General features: G+C 40.1%; 1 protein-coding gene across 3 annotated transcripts in view; it reads left to right on the forward strand.

Moving 5' to 3' along the window:
• Positions 1-16,211, forward strand: part of LOC138021916 (uncharacterized) — a 51,498-nt gene extending 35,287 nt beyond the window's left edge. For 2 of the 3 annotated variants that reach the window (XM_068868941.1, XM_068868942.1), the window contains 5 exons: positions 5,474-7,734; positions 9,779-9,824; positions 9,964-10,209; positions 12,458-12,535; positions 12,787-16,211. In XM_068868941.1, the coding sequence (XP_068725042.1) occupies positions 5,474-7,734; positions 9,779-9,824; positions 9,964-10,209; positions 12,458-12,535; positions 12,787-12,980 (2,825 nt within the window). In that variant the 3' untranslated portion in view covers positions 12,981-16,211. The remainder of the gene's footprint in view (positions 1-5,473; positions 7,735-9,778; positions 9,825-9,963; positions 10,210-12,457; positions 12,536-12,786) is intronic. The other variant, XR_011126478.1, reaches the window with a different exon arrangement.
• Positions 16,212-25,000: the final 8,789 nt, after the last annotated feature.

Genomic DNA, 25,000 nt, shown 5'->3' on the forward strand with positions numbered 1-25,000 from the left:
GGCTAAAACCTGTAACGCTGAAAATTCGCTTTCTGATTTTTAAGTGTTGCTGCTGTTGAAATCCGGACTTACGGAACGCCTTTAATGAGCAGATTTTAGCTAATTTACATAACGAAAGAAGAAGTACAAAAGTTCTGGACCTTCGTTCAGGTCCATGAGCCAGTGGTTTTTATTTTTGTTCACGTTTTGGATGGGTTGCAAACCCATAATTTACCCGTCTATGACGTGATCATTCAAGGGATAATGCTTCCAAAAAGTTCCGAAGGGATTATACCACGCCTTGAAGCTGGGATGCTGTTAACTGTTAGGCTTGAAAAATAAGTACATCAATACGTGAACACTACAACACAACCTTAAGGTGATTCCCTAGTTTTGCATTGCGCAACCCTACTGCGCATAATTTTGTGCGTCATTGGCACGCGCATTAGCTCCTGCACATTGATAAAATGGCGGATTTTCATTGATGCCAAGCTTAATCTGTCACGGAATCGCTATTTTCTCCTGAACGAGCACGGTGACCCCGCCTTTTTAATGGTGTTATGTACTCGTTATAGTTACACGGAAGACATATTTTAGTATTTATATATAAATGCCGTGAAACTGAATTTGGAGCCAGACACTGAGTGTGAACTGAGTGTGAGGTGATGATGTAGTGGTTCAATCTGCTTGCATTGCTTTGCGAGATTGAGCAATTTAAAATAACTTTACTGAAAGATTTTAGCCCGGACAAACAAGTAGGCTCAAGTTTTCAGTAATATTCAGTAGCTTTAGCTATATAACAACAATTGTTCCGGTTGATTACGTTTCGAATGCTTCTCACGTAATTCCGTACAAAACACTTAGAATAAAGCTCATGCAGTGCGAAAACAAGCACGGTGACCCCATCTTTTTTTATGCATTTTTTAATGTCCTGTGCATGAATATATCAATTGTGCCAAGTTTGACAAAATCTGGATAGTATGTCATTTTCAAGGGAATTACCTTAACCCAATGTCTTATTGTGTCTGTAGACACAGGCTTAAATGGCTTTACCTAACTTGACATCAGCTGACTATAAGTCTCCCTAAGAAGCTTGTAGTTCTAATCAAATACTCCCTAAGAGTGGTCACGAAACACAATTTTGGGTTGGCAAATTATTTAAGGTCAATCACCCTGCCTTTTGAACCTGGTGTGGATTGTTCAACGTGTTCCCGTAGTTGATTGGCTCCTGGTGTCCTATTATTTATCATGGAATCAACATTACGAAGTAGTTCTGCCTTCTTTGGGCAGTGAATAAAGCTAACAACACGGTGAATTTCAACGTTAAACTCTTAAGAGAAAACTCATTGACAGGAGACACTATAACGAGCCATCACGGCAGGACGAGATTCGTATACTTTAATAAGAAATCTTGTAACTAAGGGATGTTTGTCAACTGGGATTCCACCTATTGAGGGAAGTATAGATGAAAGTACTGGGCAAGCAGCTTTAATTCTACTGTAGCTGAGCCCATCATTAAATAAAACCAGTAAAAATTCTATTACTTTTCCTAAAGAAGAACCATCTGAACTAATCTGCCTACTACGACATAAATTTAAGGCATTTTTTTGTTTTAGGACTCATACTGTTTACTTGTGCCTTTCCTCCTTTCGACGTAAGGATAACTAGGGTTGCATCTGCAGAAATTCTTTGCCTTGAGATGCTTTAATCCCCTGAAAACAATTTTCAATAATTTCGGTTTGTTCCCTAATGGTGCGGTTGATTGGGCTTGCGGGGTGAGAAGATACAGTGTCATGTTAACAGCCCTGGCGTGTCCACCTACAGGCACTTCAGCTTGGGGTACCAAGTTTTAGTGAGCCAAACTGGAACAATCATAATCCCATTTTCTATTTCGATCTCCTTAAAAAAACGAAGTGTCAGGTTAGAAGGAGGAAAGTTATAGAATCTTACTTGAACCGGGAGTGAGAGAAAGCATCCACAAATTGTACATCAAGGTGTGGTCTCCATGACGGATGATGACAGGGCCGCTTCTTTAATGATTCTAGATGCAAAGAGGTCAATTGATGGATTTCCATCAATTTCCTGAGAGCCCATTCTATATTATCATTAAATTAGATAAAACTAGATTCCTTATCGGGGTTAACATTCTCTTTACCTTGTAATGAAATTGCTGTTATCCGTAGGTTTCTAGCAATACACCCTGTCCACATCTCACGAGCAATCTCATCGTACCCAAAAGAGTGTGTTCCACCTAATTACCCAATGTAGGGTACTGCAGCAAAAAGAGCAGCAAATATTTCTAATTCATTGATGTAAATGTTGAACTTCTTTTTAGTCCATAAACACCCTGTTTCGTCTGCACTGCACACTGCTCCTTTTTATGAGGTATCTGAATGTATGGAAAATGTGGGAAACCCATTGACGCAAGCTTGAATTAACTTTGATGTTGTTGACCTACCATCCGAGGTCAGCAAGTGATGTACCTGATAATACCATCAGTGAATTGAAATTTTCATTGCTTTCTTTGAGAGCTTTAATTGTTTCTTATTTCTTGGCTTCTGTAGTAGAGCTGGGCATAGTTAACCCTAGGGAATGAAGAAAACCACCAAGCCTATCACTTCTGAGACTTCTTGAAAAGAGGCCTGAGGTTTTGACAGTAAGGCTAGACATCTCTTTTGTAGCTTTTCAGCTTTTTCGGAAGTGGGCCTTATAGGGAACGGGTGGTGGACGCGTGGAGTGGGATGTTATGGTTTCATGTTGAATGAGTTTAAGGCAAACCCCGAAGAGTTGGTGCGAGAATGGAATGTTTAATAGAAAACCCACTTTAGTAAGAAGATGGTCAGTTTCCTGAACATTTTTACTGCATCTTTAAATGAATGCCGTTAGAGGTAAGAATGCGAATCATCAATGTACCCAACATTCGTGTGCCCCACTTGCCTAGAAAGTAAATATTGGAGTAAACAGGTGGATATGAGACCATTGGGAAGGCAGGTGAATCTGGACCAATTTCCCCTTCCAAGAGAACTTGAAATATTTTTAGTTGTTCTCGTCAGGTGGGGCAGAATAACAGGCATCTCGTGGATCTACTAAAGCCATGTAACACGCGAGTGTCATAAGACACACTCCTGAAGTCAAGCTTTCCATTTTGAAATGATGGTTACTTATACATTGATTTAAGTTCTTCAAATTGAAGATAACCATCATCCAGTCGGAACTCTGAGTGGTCTGAGAGATCTGGGGCAGAGTGGACTCTGGGAGGCAGCACTTGGATTTGCTTTTGGTCGCCAGCCTAAAAAAATGCTTCATTTATTTTCCTTCGCTCGGAAAATTTTTCCTTTTCCACCAGAAGATTGACATTTGCAACGAAAATGAGAGTGGCTTTGACCACAGTGACGAGAGGAGGTAGATGTCACTTTCCTGCAAACACGCTTTACTTTGGAGATATCTTTTACTTGCTTACACAAATCATCTCCGGAAAGTTCAGCAGTCAACGGTATAGACGCTGAGCATAGGTGCTTGTAATCAGAGTGCAGTTCAGGTGTAATGATTTGTATTTATCTCATTGACACCCTTCTTCGCGGCGCGAACAAGAGCTGTCATACTTTTCACGATGGATTTTTGTGGCTACTCGTAAAGTTTTTCTTGAAGTTTATCTTTAAGTATGCTGTCCCAAACTTAGTCACGTTTTTTGTGTGGTCTTCGTGAGTGGGAGGTCCTGTTTCCGCAGACTCTCCAGAAAATCTCCGGCCAAACTGGCTCCTTTGGATTGTTTATCTGTGCCATGTCCGTTGACTTTAGTCAACTGGTGATTAACCGCTGCATCAACATCAATGTGTCTGCTTTGTAAATGTTGTTTTGATGTCACGTCTTGGCAAAGTTGTGGTTGTGAGAACTTTTGAGAGATTACTGTCGTTTAGAGTACCCTCCGTGACATGCATTTTGCATTTCCAAAGTGTGTGCGATAAAACAGACGCCAAACGCTCTTTCACCGGTGAAAAAGCTTTTCCATATATACATTTTTTTTTGTGCCAAGCGCCGAGCTTCAGTCCTTCAGTCTTTTTTGTGAGTGCTGTGGTTTGGGTGTTATTTAAATTTCTCTCCCGGAACTCGGAGCATCTCCACTGTGACTTCTTTAGGAGCTTAAACGATTTAACCCACGTTGTACAAACAAAAGCTCGACCCTCTTGAAAAGACAATCATTCACTAACAAGGTAACAACGCATTGAGTTCACGCAGGCCAAGTGCTCTCAGACCAGATCAGCTCCAACTTCTAAGGCCAGGCTAATGATGTTCCCTCGTTCAAGGCTGAATGGAAGGCAGAGTCTTTTATGACAAAATGACTTTAGAGGGCACGTTTGCCAATAAAGTTTTGGAGAGAATTTCCACTTTGCTTTAAGACTAACCGGACCTTAAAGTTCGACTAGAATTGTCGAACACTGAGTCATAAGAAAGAAAACCGGAAACAGTTAGGGTAGTTACTTGCGTATTTTGAAGTTTGCTCGTGTGTTCTGACCTTGCTATGATTAATTACTACAGGATGAAAATTCCGGATTTTTGCAGATACTCACGGCTTTTCTCATTTTGACACTTCCTTTGAGTTTGTAAATCGTGGAGGTATTTCTGTTGGGCACTCAATGAAATTTCAGATACGTTAATATTAAACTCACTCAGTGATTGCCTTGGTGAAATTTGCCGTCCCCTTTTCCACTTAAAAATCACTTACCCGGTAGTTATTTCGGTTTTACATTTACACGACGAAACAGTGTGTTTTGCTGCCTTCTATTTGTATAGGTAATCACATGATTTCGAGTGCAATTTGGAATAAATAAGCACGAGTAAATTTTTCAAAGGCCAACAAAAGTGCACGAGCCCGTAGGGCGAGTGCACTTTGTGGTCTTTGAAAAATTTACAAGTGCTTATTTATTCCAAATTGCACGAGAAAAATCATGTGATTACTTATTAATAATATACACGAAAAACATAACTACAACAAAAAAATTTTGACAGGGCGCGCTTTTTTTTAGTTCATTCAACTGATTGGCTGAAACAAATTACAACGTTTGTCAAATGCAAACTTACAAGACCGACACTTTCAAAATCATTCAAATTAGAACTTGGAAATGTGTGAGGACTGATTTAAAACCTTTCAAGCGTTTTAAATTTATGTAAAGAAAACTCGCTTTACAATAATTAGGAAAAGTAAACGTTCAATCAGAATCATCCTCAATAATAATGAACGCTCGGCGTTAAAATTTCCGCCAATATGTTGCTATAGAAACAGCTCTAATCTGATTGGTTCTTGTTGGTTTCTTTTGTGTGTTTAGCCAATCAGAAAGCCTTTGTAATTTGCACTCGTGTTACAAGTTTGCACTCGTGTTACACATTTTGCACTCGTGTTACAGAAGAGCTGCACTCCTTTCTCAGCCAATCAGAATTGAGTAATTTTTTCGTGTATATTATTATGCTAATACTTGACCGGTTGTCTTAATTATAGTGAGTCCTCCTGAAATTAATTTACGTGGTCCCAAGGCTTTGGAAGCATATAAAAAGGCCCTTAAAGAAGGAATGACTCGTGTAAAAAGGATCCCAATCATGTTAATTGGACAGGACCGCTCAGGAAAGACTAGCCTGAAGAAGTCATTGAGGGGAATACGATTCAATCCTGACGAGAGCAGCACTGTTGGGATTGATGTTGATCCGTCCTACTTTAAAGTCACCACTGAGACTTGGAAGATTGGGGAAACGGATCAAGGTGCAAACAAAGAGGTGGCGACTTCTTATGAGCATAATATAGCTCTCTTGGTTGTTGAAAATCTAAAGGAACAAGAATTAATTTCTGAAGAAAGGACTGTCGACAAATCGGCCGATTCTGAAAAATTTCCCCTGAATTTCACGTTAAGCGCACAAACTGAAACTGAAAAAGATCCCTCTTTTGAGACCGATGACAAGTCTCTTGAATTCCATTCACTTGAAAGCATTAATTCTCTTCCCTCATCTGATATACCTGAGGACATAGAAACCTTGATTAAGAAATTGCGAGAAGAAGCTGACAAGATCGAAGGAGGAGATGACATTTATTCGGTTCTTTGGGATTTTGCTGGACAGTCCGTTTACTATGAGACACATTCACTTTTTCTGACACCAAAAGCAATTTACCTTCTGGTCTATGACCTAAGTCGAGATCCTTCTGAAAGAGCCGAGCCCGTGAAAAAGCAAGGAGTGTTCAAGAAAACTGAAGACAAGTACAGCACAAGAACTAACCACGATTACCTAGACTACTGGATGACTTCAGTTGCATTACTATCCAGTCCAGGTGAAGATCATGCTGTGCATTCAGCTTCGACATCCACAGTTCTTCCCAAAACCCTTCCGCCTGTTTTCCTAGTTTGCACGCATGCGGATGAACCTTATGGTGGGGAAGATCCTAATGACGTGGCCGGTGAAGTGTTGGAAAAATTGGTTGGCAAACCATACATGACCCACTTGTGTGATAATCCCATTCTAGTGGATAACACTAAGGCAGGCCTTGAATCGGAGTGTCCAGGAGTAGTGCGCTTACGAGACGCAATTGTAGCGGTTGCCAAGGAACTGCCACAAATGAAAGAAGTTATTCCAGTCAAATGGTTGGGATACGAGAAGGCGCTTCAAAAAACCTTGGATGAAGGTCATAGATGGATTTATTTTGAACATGCAAAACGGATCGCATCTGAAGTCTGCCATATTCATGACGAACAAGAGTTTGTAACATTGCTTGCTTTTTTGCACGATCAAAGAATTTTGATACATTTTGATGACACTGCTGAGTTAAACAAATTGGTTATCTTGGATCCTCAATGGTTGATTGGTGTGTTCAAGAAGGTGATAACTGTTAAGCGCTATGATCATCAAGAGAACGAATTCAAAGAGTTGTGGTTCAAGCTCGAGAGAGAAGGAATCATGGAAGAAAAGCTGCTGCAGCATGTCTGGGGCCAATTTATAGAACATGACAACTTTAAAACCTTCATTGCAATCATGGAAAAATTCAGCTTGCTGTGCCCTCTTCCTTCATCAGATGCTTTCGGTAATAAGCAATACTTAGTGCCATCCATGTTAAAGTCGCATCCACCAAAGGACGTCACCGAGTTGATTGCCTCTGCAGAACTTCCTTCTCTCTTCCTCAAGTTTGAATCTGGACAAATTCCTCTGAGGTTGTTTCCGCGGCTTGTGTTGCAGTTCTTCCAGTGGGGCCAAAATGAATTTTGGAGTTCACTGCATCCTCAGTTGTATAAGAACTTTGCCAGATTTTACACCGCAGCGGACGAAAACTGCTCCGTTGTACTCTTGTGCCATACCTCGTTCATTGAAGTCATTGTTCACAGGGGAAATGTCGCACCTGGACTAAAAGGTGATTTTCAGTCAAATCTAAGCATTTCATCTGATGCTCAACATGATTCATTTGAAGTGTTCTGCGCTGGCGCTGTTTATAGACAGCTTGTTCTGGTTCTTGAGTGCATGCGTAAAGAATTCTGTTGGTTGAAGCGGATGAGATATCAAGCTGGAGTCGTTTGTCCGGTCTGTTGTCATGGAAGGATGGTCACCTACTGCCGCACTCATGTCAAAGAAGGTTGCGAGCAAGAGGAATGCCTTCATTTTTTATCTGAATCTGAGTTGCAAAGTGCCAATCACTTTATTACCTGCAACAGGTCGGCGACCGCAAGAACTAACAAAGTGTGGGTTAAGGATTCTGCAGCTTGGTTTTCTTGTCAACGTAAAGAGGTAATTACCGCTTACAATGATTTTTAGAGTAATGGAGTAACTAGCTGAAAAAGGTCTCTAGTGTGAATTGGCAAACACCAAGTAAACTGGATATGGAATATGTTTTGAATATTGAATAAGTCGTTTCATGCCTTGCGCTCACAAATATCCAAAGATAAAGTATCAAAAGCTAAAACATGATAGCCCCTCTAATGACTGGAACTAATCTAAACTAACAAAGTTCGCCTGTCGTTCGGTCTCTTTATTTGTTACTCGTCGAAGCGCGGATAATTTTTGAAAGTGCTACTTACTAATTTCTAGCCTGAAATGACATTCGCTTAAAAGGAAAAATACATGTATACGAGATTAAAAGTATAAAAGAAAAAAGTGCGAGTAGTTGAGCCTTCGCTAAGAAAAAGTGCTCGATGCGGTTTGCAGAGCGTTGTAGAGTAAAAGAAAATCACAGCCGAAACGTACATACTGTACGTTGTCCGTAAGTCTGAGTTTCACGCTTACGCGATTGTTCGACGCGTGACGATTGCGTAAGCGAGACACTTATAATTACGAAAATTTGGTTTTATCGACGGAGTTGATAATGTAAAGTGGCCACCGTACAGAGATTCTAAAAGCTGAGGTTTCGAGCGTTAGCCCTTCGCGTCAGAGCCAATCGAGGAATTGTGGGTTATGTGTAGTTTTTATAGTAGAGTAGGAGCTACGCTATTGGTGGTAACATGGCAACGTGAAAAATAGTAATACATCAGTTAAATGAAGAGCGTTCGTTAATACCGTAAGGATTAAGAGTACCGATTTGGAAGATGAATTTTTGTTCCAGATTATTGCGACTTTCCGTCGTACCTAGACGTAGGGAAAGGCCGCAGATAGCCATGTGTTTTTTGGTGTGATTAGGGAGATTTAAATGACGAGCGACTGGCTTAGATGCATCCTTGTGATTCTTCTCAACATCGCGAAGGTGTTCGCGGAATTGGTTGCTTAGTCGTTTCCCTGTCTCGCCAATGTATAATTTATTGCATAACGTACAGGTTATGCAATAAATGACATTTGCGGAGGTACATGCGAAACGATCGGTGATCTTAACAGATCGCTTAGGACCCGATATTCTGCTAGTGTTAAGAATGAAAGGACAAGTTTTGCATCGTGAGCGCGCACATTTGAAAGTGCCGGGTTGCTCGTTAGTTTTGAGCGCGCTTCTAACTAAAAAGTTGCCGACGTTTTTGTCGCATTTGAATGAAATAAGTGGAGGTTGCGAAGAGATTCTACCAGTCTCGGGATCATTTTGGAGTAATTTAAAAGTGTGCACTACAAACCTACAGATTCTCACAGTTATTTGTTGTATTCATCGTCATATCCATCACATGTCAAGAACTCCATTCCTTATTCTCAATTTTTAGACTTCGACGTCTATGTAGTGATGACTTCAATTTTTCCAGCAAATCAGAGGAGATATGCCAATTCTTTGAAAAACGTGGCTGTCCTGTCTCATTGGTCCGCAAGAATCTGGAACAAAAATTCATCTTTCAAATCGGCACCCTTAATCCTCACGGTATTAACGAACGCTTTTCACTTAACTAATGTATTCCTATTTTTCACGTTGCCATGCTACCAAATTTTTGTATAGTACTTCCCCACCGACGCAGCACCACAGTTTCTTTAGAAACTACCCCCTTCATTCACTTATAATCTCTCTCTCTCTGCGTTAGATTGTGGCTGTCTTAAGATTAACCAACTGGGTTATGTAGTATAAAAAATCAATGGAGTATTCGAACTTACAAAAGAAGTTAAATGCATGGTGATAATGACGTTAGTAAAGCATTCAATAATCTGACATAAGGGTACTTTGTAAGACTTGAACCAATTTTGGTGTTTGGTGTTGGATGCTAAAATGGTTTAAGAGCTATCTGTCGGGCCACAAGCAGCGTGTGGTTATTGATGGGCAGTCGTCTACTTGGAGCTATGTTTACTCTGGGTAAGCTCAAAGGTCTGTCCCTAATGTGGCTTACTTTTCTTTGTAATTACCAGCTTTCTTCATGTTCTTTTTTAATCACAGACAGCAGCTGATGTGGTTGATGGGAGCGTTTTATCGTCTGGTAGAGGTACGTTTGTGGTCTGGTTCTTGCTCTGATGTTCCCAACGAACGCTGAACGAAACACAAAACTGACGTTAACGTTTATTGCAAATGCAGCATTTTAGTGTCAGGTAAGAAGGCTTAATTCTCTCCTTAATTTCCTTTAGGGAGTGAAGACAATTCGCCTCCCCTGCTTCCTTGCAACGTTGTGGAATCACTTTGTTCACGTTCATGTGATCCAAAAGAAATTGTACTTCAGCTGAAAAAAGGTCTACATTTAGACCAAACGCGTTTGGAGCAACCAAACCCGGAAACACAGAGAGTGATCCGTTGCCTGGCAAAGATTGCAAAGAATTCAAACAAGATTGAAGTTTTTAAGCACTTGAGAGAAATTACACCCGCAGGGACAACTGGTGAGTTTGTCAACAGTGATTGGTCGCTGTGGAGGTTAGGTGACTACTCTATCAGTGCATGGCTGGGCCAATGGCTGTTTTGTACCACTGGTTGCAACGAAGAAAAGTACTCATATTCGTAGCAAACAGCCAGAACCACATGTGTTAGCTGTGTATATTTTATGTTGAATTAAAAAGCAAATTAAGTCAAAAAGAAAAGTTATGTCTGAAAATGAAGGTCAGAGGAATTACCAGTAATCGATATTCTGTATTTTCGGGCGAAAGTCATCAACTGTTTAAACAATGTTTTAAAGTGATGCAGCGTTTATTTCAGGTCCGAGGGAGACGTATTCATTAATTTTAAAACAGCATTTCTGACATTTATGCAAAGTTCGGTGTTGTCAGTTTATGGTCTCGAAAATTTTGATTGGCGGCGTGTTAGAAGAAAACTTGATTTTTTCTAGTTTTGTATGTTGCAGCCCTATTTTGGTATAATTTTAAGATCTTTTTCTTTATTCTCGGTTTTCACATGACGTCACGACCGCCATATTGGTGCCCTAAACAAAGAAAAGGCGGCCATGTTGGTGCCCCGACCAAATCCTCCGGGAATTTAACTCTATTATTATGCAAATGCTTCCTTTTGTTTTCGTCGAAAAACATGGCTGTTGATCACGTGAGTGAAAACCAGCAATAGTTTCTTTGTAGGGTTTTTGTGGTAGTGCACTGTAAGTGCAGTACACGCTACGTCACCGGGTTGTAAGAGTAGAGAGCTTACGAAACGACGACGCCGACGGCAACGACGACGCTACAAAACAATAGGTTTAGTGAGCAAAAACAATGGCTCTGCACGTGCGTTTTACATTTGGTACATTTCTTTGCCGTCATCTCCTAGATGACGACGTGAAGTGACCAAATTCAAGGAACTGTGGAGGACGTTAGCACATGACGATGAATTTTCAGTTCTCTCTGTACGCGTCCAACCCACTCATACCAGTTTAATTCCTCAACAGTAGTTACACATTTTTAACGCGAAACGACATGAAATAGTTTCGTAGTTATATGAATAACGCGAACTCGTATTTTTAAATGAAGTCCTCGTAGCCGTCGTCGTCCTCGTTTCGTAAGCTCCCTAGTGTAAGAGCGTATAAGTCCGTGGTGACAATAGGCCCGCAGCGCATGTATAACTCACGAACATAAACAGGTCTGTTGAAAGCGTGCTTGAGTTTCAACAAAATGAGCTCCAAAATTGGCAAGAATTTGTGACGCTGATGAATAATAAAGCAGCTGCTATTTCCAAAACGATGGAATTACCTGGTGATAAATAACCTAATCTAGGAGAGTAAATTTTGGACTTTGCAGAAACAATGGTCAACCTCAAGAGATTGGCGATTGTGATCTTTGTGTTGAATTCGCACATTTCTTGTCAATCTTTAAAACACTTGAAGATAAAAAAACCAAACTAACAAAAACAAAAATCCCGTGTCTTGCCATCATTTTGACTCAGATGTATCCTTTGTTTCGCAAGTAAACGCACAAGGTAACTTAACTTAATCACAGCGCCCGCTGAATTCGACGACAATTTGAGTTTTGCGATTTACTTGTGCAGCTAAAAGTACGATAGAAAAATTCAGAACGTAGCAAAAATCTCCCAAAATGTTTTTCGCCAGTGGTAATTTTGTATATTTGCAGTTCAAAATTTATGTTGTTTTCACGTCGAAAATCTTTGAGCGTTAAAATAGAATTTTCAGTGCTGTGTTTTTGACACCGCAAGTCGTACATTTTGAGGTCACCCATCCAGATACTAACCCCGCTCGACAGTGCTTGACTTCAGTGCAATTTGTCTTGGAAAGGTGTCAAACTCGACACGCTTAAACTTGAGGTGCAAAGAAGGGAACTTGAAAATGAGTAACATGTCACCCTGGAAGCCGATGTATCTGGATTCCCTTTTACTTTCTTTAGTCTTTCCGGGTTTAGTATTTTACTAGTAACCACATGTATTCTTAGGGCCCGGCAATTTACTTAAGACATCTACCATGGCACTCACGTGGCTTATGGTACCAAAACAATACCGTGTACAATTAGAGCTGCATATTACGCAAAGACAAACCTTGAATCTCCTGGAAAACAAAACCCATCTCCAGTGACAATTATGGAATAAAACGCTGTGTACGTTACTGCACTACCACATGTACGCATTGCTTGCCTAATTTTTTTTTCGTTTGGTTTTCGCATTGCCGTATCCAATAACTGTGGCCCATTTTATTTGTAGGTCCTTTGCTACAAGGAAACCTTGACATTCGAAATATCCCAGTACGCCAGATGAGAGAACTTACAATAGACTTGAGCGGTAAGTTGTACCAATTATGTAAAGACGAGCCGTTATTTAAATTAGTTATCTCTTCGTCAAATCAGTCAAGTGTGCCACGCATCCATATTTCATATCCGAAATCCAAATGTATGATTTTTATATGATCTGTATTAGAATCAGAGGTGGTAGTATTTGGCAAAGCATTCTCTATTGGTTACTTGGTGCGTGACTGGAAAAATGATGGCGAAAAGCTCTTGAAACAACAAGGAACGTGTATATTTGTGTTGCAGGTGGAGAGGAATGGAAGTATGTTGCTGAGAGACTAGGCCTCAGTCCAAAAGAGATCCGGTTTCTTGATAAGCGAACTCTGAATCCATGTGATGCTGCTTTGGCTGCTGTAAGTCAGTTGCACTACATTAGCGCGGACAAGCTGTACGATACTTTAACTGGATGTGGACTACCTCTGCTGGCCGATACCCTGTAAAGTGACTTATTCAGCCTCTAAGGGGTCGTCACAGTGTCAAGGTGCAGTCGGTTTCAGTTTGCTCTAACGTGTTTGTGCATTGTCGCACTTCATATTTTACACTAACTTTTAGCGCTAGCACTGCTTAAAATACTTGTTGCAACTCACATTTCTTTCAAAAGGTGACAATGTCGTTATGATTTGACTCAGTCCCAAATATCTTCACGGGTCATCTGGAAAGCGGCTTGGAACAACAACGACTTAGCAGATGCCTCAGTCGTCCTCTGGTGTTCTGTACAGCTCGAAACGTAGAGGCAAATTATATGGCTCAATGTTATTTTCCAAAGTGTAAATGAACATCTCTCAAAATATTTCCTTTCATAAATAAACAATATATCAATTATTTACTCGCAGTATCTGATTTTAAATATATCTATAACAAGTACGAGTGTATTTGTCTTCTTAATTATACCTATGTTCTTTTAAGGCGCTGTTACACTGTGCAATTTTTCGTGCAACTTGTCTCGCAACGCCATTTCTACAAACATTCTCACATTACGAAACAAGTTGTTATACGGGTAGTACACTGAGCAACGTAACGTTTCATGCAACTTGTCTCGTTTCGATAATCACATGAGGTTAAAGGAGCATTTTCATTGGCTGGTGCCGCAAACCGTTGCGACACAAGTTGCAGGACAGATGTTACATTGCGCAGTGCTTCGAAAAATCGGTGCAACCGTTGCAGAAACAATTATCTTAATTATCTTCTTTCTTTGTTCAAAACTTTGTACGAACAACGTCAACTTGGTACAAACAACGTCAACTTTGTGCAAAGAACGTCGACTTTTTTGTTCAAACAACGTTCACACTTTGTACGAAACTCAACTGTTTACGAACAACATCTAGTTTGTGCAAACAACGTCAACTTTGCGCAAGGAATGTCGACTTTGTTACAACGTCCACACTTAAGCGAACAGCACCGATTACCGGACCCACGAAGATAAGAGAAATTATCGATTGACCTGCTTGTGAAGACCGCTAATAATAGACATTATTGAGGACGCAAAGCCAAAATGGCGACTCAAAGTCAAAGAGGCTACGTAAAAGAGCACGTTGCTCGATCTGTATTAAAGGGAATTCTTAGTCTGTTACATGCTGGTAACTTTCGGAATAATGAGATTGATTATCTTTATTTTAGAATTGATAGGATAGAGCACATTTTTGCTCTAAGTTCACAGGTTGTGGATATCGAATACAGCGTGTTTCAGTATGCAATTGGTGCTAAGGAAATTCTGGCATATGAGTTGGACGGCGTCTCTAATACAAGTGATCGAGGATATTGTACGCAAAAGGTCTTAATTATAAGGGATGATGGATCTTTCAGATTCCAGCCAGTGGCTATGAAATACATTTTGGATTGCTAATAGGCCTAAATAGTTATAAAGCAACAGGTACAGACAATATTCGATCACAGAATAATTTTAAACGGGAGTAAACTGTGTTTGCAAACAATTTTGTTCGAGACGTGTTGCAAAAAAGTGTTCGTGACAGAAAAAAAGTATCTTAAAATCACTTTCTTTAAATTGCAAATCTCCCGGGCGCCGCCATCTTTAAATAATTTGGTAGTATAAGGACGTGACGGGGACGGCAACCCGAAGTGAGCATTTCGCATACCAGGGGCCCGTTTCTCGAAAGTCCCGAAAACTTTTCGGGCCCGAAAAGCCATTTGTGAAATTGCCAACCGCTATTTTTGGAAGCCGATCTTTTAACATGTATTTAAGGCAACAAAAAGAAAAATAACTGTGGAGTTTGACGAATTAAATCCTCTCCTTTTTTGAGATACAAAGGGAATTGTGACACCCGAAAACGGCCTGTAAAGTTTCGGGACTTTTGAGAAACGGGCTCCAGGCCCCAGTTGATCAAAAGGTGGGTAACGGTATCCACCGGATAAATCACTATCCATTGGATAGCGCAATTGGTTTCGCTATGACTTATCCACTGGAGAATGATTTATCCGGCGGATAGCGCTATCCATCGTTTGAACAACTGGGGCTAGGACATTAATGTCTCCCAGGGGCCGGTTCCTGAAAGGTGTAATAACTCTATTCCAGCAGGAGTCCATGAGTAGGAGCCTCCATGTGCACTTTATCCTTGAGTCAACCTTTACCCGTATCTTTTTATTTTTAGAACCAACCCCTCAGCAGGAGACTGACATTTACATTAATTTACATCAATTCGCACAATTGGCGTACATTGTTTTTACTATTTTTGTGTTCGGTAGACAACGACTTTATTCTGATTGGCTATTTTAAACAGCGCGTGCAGTGCCGAACAACTCGTGACGTTCTAAAAATAGAAAGATACGGGCAAACGTTGACTCATAGCATAGTTAGTAGAGGATTCTTCAACACTCGAAGAGAATTTCGTATCTCCGCGCGGCCATGTAATATCCTCTATTTCTTTGATCTTGATCGAGGCTTCGCACCTCAATAAAGTTGTAGCTTAGTTACCCAGAGTGTGAATTATAGCGAGATTGCCGGTGGACCTCGCATTTGTTTGATACTAAGCCATCTTTTTGTATCTTGCCATTACAGGACATTTTGGACGAAACTGAGTTATTAAGTGGCTTAGCGAGTTGATCAAAGCAAATCGCAAAATCCGTTGGTATAATACTTATATCTCGATTGTACCTTTCTTCAAGAACTAAGCTAGCCTTGTACTACTCACTAATTTATCCTTACATCACATATTTTAATTCCACTTGGTCTTCTACATGTGTCTCCAATTTAAATAGAATATTCTACTTGCAAAAGCGTGCTGAGCGAGCAATAACAAATTCAGATTACCTTACGCATTCTGCTCCTCTATTTGCGAAACTAGGCATAATGGACATTTTTCACATAAATTCATCTCAAATTTCTAAGTTAACGTTTTATTATCACAATCAGCTATTGCCTTCGATGTTTTTGAATTTATTTGAAAGTAGCCGCCAAGTGTCCAATTACGGTACTAGAATAGCCAACAATTATCGGCCACATTTTTGTCGCACTAGCATCAAACAATTTACAATTCTTTATCAAGGTCGAAAACTCTGGAACTCTCTTCCTAGATCAATTACTAATTCATCTAGTTATCTGAACTTTAAGAAAAATATGTTAAGGTTTTTTTTTTTAACTGAGTTAGTTATGCCACACAAGCATTGCGTGAGATTATTTAGAGTAATGATAGGCATATGAGGAGACCCCACTTATAAGCCCGATGGTTTCTTAGGGTCTGCTCGCCACAATTATTGTAATATCCATTCTTTTTTTTACAAATAACTATATTCTTATTATTGATTGTATTTGTAATAGTATTAATTGTGTGGCAAATAAACATTCATTCATTCATTCATTGTAGAACTTAATTACATCCATTTAGAAATGTTGGTGATCCTTGCAATCTGATTGGCTCTCAGCAGTGCGATTTATTGACGAATCGCACCTTTTCCCCAGCTGACGAGAATGAACAACAGCTAAACCAAAACAACCAATCAGATATCAAGGATTGTTTAAGTAACCAATCAAATTGCAGGAAAATAGGAAAATAAAGGACAAAGAAAGCCATTGTGTGGCAAATGTTCCCAAATCTTTGCTTGTAAAACAAAAAAATGGGTGAATTTTTATTGCTTACATTTTCTGAATGATGATGATGAGCTCCTTCAGGCTGAAGACCTAATTTAGGGGAGTTTCCAACTTTCAGTGCCCACGGAGTTGTGTCTGTTTTTTTATAAACCGGCAACTGGATAATTCGAAGAGGATCCCCGATTACTGTCCTTTCTGTAGATGTATGGATGCATGTGTATGTGTGCGTATTTTATTGCTGATGTTTTTTTTTCTCATTTTTGAATCTGTAACAAAATTAAAATGGGATTTAAAAAACTATAACAATTCAAAATAAGCCTTTTCATTTTATTATCAATCAATTTAAATGATAAAGGCAGTCAGAGTCAGACGACACGGGATCATCGGTAGCCTCGCTCGCTGGCCCCTTTCCCAATTTAATAGGTCCTATAATAGTTACAGGTATTTCACTCCTCTGATATAATTAAATGATCTTCACCTTGCGGAATGCAAAGGTGAAGAATCTTGCCTGGGCTTCTTTGTTTGAATCAATCGTTCGTTGCGCTTTCCGTTATTTTAAATATATTTTTTTCTGCTCGCGTTTCCGCTATAAGTTGTTGCCAGCGTTTACGGTGGCCGAACACAGTTTTCAGCTACCTGTGCCTAATTCACCATTATTGTTTACATATTTATGCTTGGGCGACCGATTTTCGCAAGAGTCAAGGTCAACCACAGAATGGTTTATGATCGCATTTTGGTTCAGGGTTGTGCTGTTGCTATGGCAAGAGGGCTGGTTAAAAAAGACTTTGTTTATTAGATTTTTTTCTTAATTTGCCCACTACGAATTCACATAAAATCCCCTCTGTCAACACTGTTCTAATGAAAGTTTGACAGAGAGAGTTTTCGTAATTCGCCGAGTATCGTTTTCACTCCATGATCTGTGTTATTTAAACTTCCTTCTGTTAAAATTCAGATTTTTTTGTGATAGATCATTCTCGTTGTTCCTGAACGATTTTTTTTGCCAAATTTCTTGAAATTCTAACGACTGAGTCATTTGAAATCGGCATGTTTCTCAGTTCAAAAGAACTCAGTGTCAATTTTTCAAGCCACTGCGCATGTGCAGGATTTAGCTGGGTTTCTGGGATACAAACCATTTTCGTCACCAGAGCCTCGGATCGACCCAAGGCTCTGGGAAACTCTATGTAGGAGAACATGCGCCGTAGGGTTCTCATAGCCAAAAATTGGCTATTTGAACCTTACGGCGCCTGCTCACTCCTCGTGCTAACATGAATGCACCAATTAGAGACGCTTTTGATTGTTCTTCACGAAAACCAATGAGAAGACACTTTGCTTCAGGGTTCCCCAGAGCTCTTCTCTCCCTCAGTCAAGAGAAGAGCTCTGGGGTCGTGACTCAGGAGCAGTCGTGGCTCAGTTGGCTAGTGCGCGGCTTTTGGAGCGAGAGGTCCCCGGTTCGATCCTCGGTGACTTACACGTCTGTTTCGACTTTCCTCTGATCCGTGTAGCTATAGCTTTAAATACCCGTAAAACGGAGCACTGACATAGGGAGGGGGGTAAAGGGCGCACCGTCGGCTTCCATTGATACCAGCCTCGTAGCTGAAGGAACTACCGACGTTAAATAAAGTTACTTTACCTTTACCTTTTACCAATCAGTGAGTATGCGGGTTTCTCCCCTTTTATCGTTACCTTCCGTTAAAAGTTTGTCGCAATCGCCGCTATGTTTGTTTTGTTTTTTAAAAGCCGGGCAGGCTTTTCAACAGCTCCGTGTGTTCGATCACCTTAATGAAAGCAGTTTGAACAAGAGGGTGATGGACTCTTGGTTTGAATCATTTCATGGTCATTTCCCGGTAGCTTGCATTCGTGTTGCTGAAATCAGGATGATATTGGCTAACAGAGAGAGAAGCAGACAGACCATCAACGGAATTGTAATGATCTAGGTAAGACCTGAAACTTGGCTTGCACCTGACGTCATTGCGGCCATGTTGGTGTACTGAACAATAATGAAAAAGTCTTTTGGGAATTTTGCTCCATTATTATGCAAAACGCGAGCTACATTTTGCTCTCGTTTTGTCCACCAACATGGCAGTCTAATCACGTGTTATTGCGAGCCAAGAATGTCGAGGACGGTGAACAAACTTTTCTTTGATTGCACTTAGGTGATAAGACGGCCATGTTGGTGCCAAAACAATAGGAAAATGTAGCTCAAGTTTTGCATACTAATAGAGTCAAATTCCCAATACTTTTTAGCTATTTTTCTTTCCACCAACATGGCCGCCGTGACGTCACGTGCAATCAAAATTGCATTTAAACATATCTTAGAGTTAAAGGGAACCTCCACTCTTACTACAGAATAAGTTTAAACCTACGGAAATTATGTTTAGAAACAAATTTCTTCGAAATTTATTTTTAAAACAGTGTTTATATCAAGAAATGTGAATTTTAAAAATCGCTTATTTTCACTTTCAAATTTGGTGGGCGCCGCCATCTTGAATAATTATGACATGCTACGATTGCCCTATTGTTCTGACACAAAGAGTTTTTGTCTAATAACAATTGGGCAACCGTAACACGTCACACTTGTTCAAGATGGCAGCGCCCGCGAAATTTGCAAACAAAAATAGGCGATTCTAAAACTTATTTGTTTCGGTTACAAGTTATTTTTTTGTTGAAGTGGAGGTTCCCTTGCTGTCATGGAAGGTTCGCATTGCTCGCACATCATCGAATCGTCAATAGTTCGTTAGGTGGGGTCATTTCGGGTTCCTCAGTAAGGACTGTAAAATTTATCTGCTGCTAGATGGCTCCCCAAGTGCTTATCTGTCTGATCATTTGAGCTTACACGTGCTACTGGTCGTGACCAATTCTTTGTCTATGTTATCACGCCTGAGTTTATATGGCTTGTTGGTAACCTTAACGGGCAGTGGACTAATCTCGTTCCCAGAGCCTCCGTTACCATTGTCCAGCGGAACGGGCGCGGGGGGCTCTGAAATAATCCAGAACCGGAACCAGAAAACTCTGGTTCCGGTTGAGTAACTGCGGGTGCGTGAGGGGAGACGGTTAGAAATCAGCAAAAACACTGGAGGTCACCTTGCCACGAAAGCGCTTACTTTTCACTCGCCAGACAGTACACATGAGTATAAATACATCTCCTGATACACTCGAGACATTTCAACTGCGGAAAATAAGAAACTAACGAGATACATTTTATCAATCAAAACAATTTCAGTATCTGGTGTCACGCAAGTGACAACTGCTGTATTTACCAAAACAAAAACGTTACGGAACTGGCAAGTTGTAAAACGATTTATTTCTAGATCATCTTCAACTCCTTATAGATAAAAATCCAAAAGAAATCACAATTTTTGAGTTTAGAATTTGAAAATTGAAAATGGCAGGAAGTAAAACCGTTTTTCAGCAACCAATTAAATATGGCCTTTTTTTGGTTTCGACCAGAGTCTCTCTTTCCCGACTGGCCACTTCCAAGGCAGGAGGTCCGCAAATTACGGACTTCCGGCTCGTCTACGCACGCTCAGAAATTCGAAACAACAGTGTTACAACAGTGGTTGTCAATGGTTACAAAAATGAACCTTAACTACGACTCATGGTGCATAAGTTGGGCACTTGGCCACTTGGCCAGAGTCCGTTTTCTTGGTGCAGATCAAAAGAAAAGCGGACTCTGGAAACGAGAATGTAGCATACGGTGGCCCATTGACCACTTTCATAAATGGCGACCTTCTTTACATTCTTTTGTATTTTTGTTAAACCTACTGCCCTCATTTTGAAACAAATATTCTTTTGAAATTTGCTCGTCGTAGCGAGGCTAGAAACGCTTATTAACATTAAAACAAAAGAATATTTTATTTGGCCGTCATTATGAAAGAGGTCTATTGAGAATTTTATTCTTGGGTCTCTGAAAATCGAAATATGCACCAACACGGCGAAGGGATGAAAAAAAGTCAATAATTAGAAAGCGAGCTTATTGTTTAAAAGGAATGAGGGAAAAAAGGCCAGTTATTAATGTAGTTTTGAAGAAATGAAAGAGTGTTTTCCCTCAATCTTTGAAAAAGAACGGCAACGTCAGAGGACATTGATGCAAGAAGAATTCACCATTTTAATATGGGCGAACTATATGCACTATGGTAGTTTGTTTGTTTTGTCACCATTTCGACAATTTATTACTGGGTTGCCAGTATGGCAAACCAGTCGGAAAATGGGTGGCATTTAGTCGTTTTCTTTTTTTTCCATGTCGGGAAAAGTCTTTCCTGTCACTTCCCTGCTAAAAGATGCCTTAATTTGGGCACAGTCTTCTGAGCGTATTTTGGTAGGTTTCAAGGGGTAGTAGAAATGCGTAGATTTCTCTGGTGCACACAGTAGAATATTTAATTAACCTGCAATGGCGTCGAAGTTATTGAAACTTTTTGTTGGATCTTTAAACAAACTATAACTTTATGGAGCTCAAGAATGGAACGTCAATTGGATAAACAAGACAGCTGGTGAAAAATAAATATGTAATGGGCTTTGACAACAATCTTTCGCCCGTCGAGCCGTAATCAAAGTGAGCTGTATTTCTAATACTTTAGCAAGTGTGGTCTTATGTACAACACTGAAACCAAATGGTAAATTCTCTGGTACCTTATGGGCTTAATAAAGACAGAGAAGGAATGGAACACCTTAAGTGGATCTGTGATCTCTGTTGTCTGGCTATTTGTATTTATTTCTACTCAACTCTGCACAGTCTTCCGGTGACAATTGGAAATTTCACTAATTTTTGTTGTATTTATTTCGTGCTCAACTCTGCACAGTCTTCAGGTAAAAAATAATTGGAAATGTGACAGCCAAGAATTATTTGAAAGAAAACTTGTTGTCTATTTTGTGCTTCATTATTCAAGGAAAGGTTCTTCATGCCCGATCAGGAAAGGGTTTGATCCTGCAATTTATTTTGTTGCGTTTGGTTATTTGGCTTAACGCACGCAATGAAATAGGAAGGGTTTTTTTGCCTCTAATAGCAAATCTGGTGTTTGCTTCAATCAAATTTTCGCTGGAAAAGGTGACCTTTTCATGTTGTCTAATATTCGACCTTAACCAATTTGCATACGTGGGTTGAAATGTGATATGCGAGGAAACAGGAATTCTTTCTTTCTCACAAATGATTAATAGGTAGCCAAGTTTTTAACCTCAGAAAAAGATCTGTTTTGTCATTAGAGTGTAAACTGAAGCTTATTTGGGAAGCAGTTCAATACCACCCAACTCAGTGCCTTCTGTTTTTAGGTAACACGTAAGCTCATCGAGCGTCTAGTTTGAAATAGTGTCGGTATTTCATATAACTTTGTAAGCAAGGACCAGCGTAACAAAACAGAAGCACCGGATCCTGGTGAAGGACCTTGCCGGCGATTTAAATATTATAAAAAGCTGAAATGAGCAGGGGTGATATAACGGTGAAGGAGTATATTAATATTTCGAAAGGCACTGCCTTTCTTCATCAGGGTTTTACAAGCAATGACTACGGTTACTTGGCTTTTTTCAATATATTCCTTCACCGACGGAAGCTCGGACCGGCATTGTGGTAGCGTGGTCCAGTAGTTAGGGGATAGGGTTTGCATGCGGTTGCCCCGGGTTCAATTCCCGTTATATCCGCTGGTATGGATTTTTTTCCGGTTGTTCCGGATTCAACTCCACCACGCTTTGTCACTTGCCATATTGATCCGACACAGAATCCTCGGCGGCGTCTAAGGCCCTGTTTATATGAGGCGAGCCAGCCCGGTTAGGCTTTGCCGAAATCTCGGCCAATGCCTATTTACTTGGTTGTCAGTATGGCAATCCCAGTCGGAAAATGGGTGGGATTCCGTCGTGTTATTATTATTATTATTATTTTTTCTTTTCCGTGTCGGGAAAAGTCTTCCCTATCCCTCCCCTTCTAAGTAGTGTCTTTGTGCGTAGAGTCTTCTGGGCGTATCATCGTGACTTAATGACTGGTCCCCAGGGAAACAGTTAATCGTGTTTCCTGTGAATCTCAATGTTTCCCCGAGGCGCAGCCGAGGGAAACAAAAATAGCACAAAAATAGAAACATGCAACGGCAACAGCAACGGCGGGCGTCGGTCAACATTCGCGGATAACAGTGCAATGTGACCCTCTGACGTCATAGACTTTGCACTGTTGCCCCTCAGAGACTTTTGGCGGGAAACAGTTTTATTGTTAGATGTCATGTGACCTCGAAGTAACCAATGAGATTGCGCGCTGTTAGGGCAAAACATTTAGCTGTACAAAACGCTTAATCAAGTTCTATTTGCGGCTTAGAGACTGTTGTGAGTGTTTTGTTTTCAAATACACGCACGCAAAAAATTGAAAATTTCGAGTTCATTGTACAGTAAGCAAGTGCGTGTATTTAAAAACAAAACACGAACAGTCTCTAACTCATTTAATATTCAATTTTGAGTTCACTGCTGGCGATAGACTTACAATGGCTTCCCGCCCGACCTGTTTGAATGAGAAAACAATGAATTAAAGAAAAACAAATGAAAACAAGAACATTCAAAGGCCAAGAATCTTTAATTTACTGAATATGAATGAATATTTTAGGTACATGTCCATAAAGTGTATTCTAGCTAATAGCTAAAAAAAGCAGAAAGCACAAAAGAGAGGGAGAGTTGCCAAGAACATTTGCAAAAAAATCAGTTTTGCTCAACTCACTGAAAATAGACAAACTCCAAATGGTTTGCTTTTTTGTGTTTTCCGGGATGGCATCGTCAATTATTTCAGTAATTTTTTCCTCCTCTGCCTCGGAAAATCTTGAACTTGAGGCCATGTAAGTTTGAAGTTGAAGAACACTGCACAGTTTTTATGTGTTACTGTAATAACGCACTCTGTCACTTTGATGTCACTAGGTAACGGGAACTCACGTAATCAATTTTAACCAATGACGCGTGCGGATTTTAGACATTGAACGAAGATTGAATATTAATGTTCACTATTCCCCTAGGGAGACAAAACACCAGAGAGTTGACACTAGACCAGTGTCAACAATATTGTTATACTGTTTCTCTCAAGTGTGACCACAACCAATGACGTAATAAGCAGCAGCAACGCATGCGTACAACGCAATCACGTGAAAATTGCGCCATCCAGGGCTCGCATTTGATTGGCTTTCTGTGACTTTCTTTGATCATTGACCAATCAGAGTATTTTGTTTGTTACCTCTTTGTAATGAATAGATCGTTTTCACTGTCAAGCAACAAAAAAATTATATCGAAACCGTTCAATGAAATAAACCAAAAACTTGCAGTTTTTTTAGGAGACATATTTATAAATCACCTCACCAATTCTCAGGTCTGTGCGGTTCATCGTTTCTGAGTTATTTGTCGAAGCGTTTCACGCAACTTTATAGAGTTTTGTATGGGGACGCCATGTTGGTGCACCAACGTTGTGTATCAATATCGCAGCCAGAAGTCCACACGAACATCTGGAATAGCCTTATGCGTGATGACGTCTGACTGGTTGATTTCACCACCAAGCCTCGATTTTCAAAATCAAACTTGCAAATTTTAGCTTCAGCTGAATCCCAAAGGAACAAACTTGAAAAGGGTACCCACGTGCGAACAGTATTTCACAACCAGATGATAATTTTGTGCAAACGAGGCTTGGTGGTGTATTTTTGAGCATATGACGTCATCATGCACAAGGCCTATTCATTTATCGATGAAAGCGCTTGCTTTTCGCTCATGAGATAAAATACATGTGTATTAACACATCTCCTAATGTACTTAAAACGCTCTGACTGCTGAAATTCATAGGCATAGCCACTGATTTTTTCAACTGAATAACTTTGTGCCATGGTGTCACGCATGGTGACAATTTGAAAATTCAAATTGCTGTATTTTCGAAACGAAAGATGTCATGGAACTCGAAACTTGAAAAAAAAGTTATTTCTAGGCCATCTTCAAGCTCCGCAAGATAAAAATTAAAAACACCTTTCGGTACCATCTACAGCATGATGACGCCATTTGACTACAAGTACCAGAATCCTATAGGTTTCGCTTTTCTCGTGCAAATTGGAGCTATACAGAATACAAAATTTAAATAAGAAAAGAAAAACACGATGAATTCCGGTTTTTGTAGTCAAATGACGCCATCGTGAAAGTTCTCGGCCTATTACCAGTTTCTGCATTGTCGCACTGAAATTTCAATTTTCTCTTGGTTCGGTACATTATTCACAGTACTAATGCATCGCATTAACAAAAACTCGAGGCGAAGACGTGATACAACATGCAACCATTTCACAGTGATGACTTCGAGTTCGTGCGTTAAAACTTAAAAGACCCATTCTTCATTGATACAACTTTTGATTACCGCATATAGCCTTTCATTCCTTATCCACCTCACGCATTGTTAGTTGTATGAACTTCGCTCTTTCGGTCTCTTTTATTCCG

The sequence above is a fragment of the Montipora capricornis genome, chromosome 10, assembly GCF_036669925.1.
Source record: "Montipora capricornis isolate CH-2021 chromosome 10, ASM3666992v2, whole genome shotgun sequence".
Classification (NCBI taxonomy): domain Eukaryota; kingdom Metazoa; phylum Cnidaria; class Anthozoa; order Scleractinia; family Acroporidae; genus Montipora; species Montipora capricornis.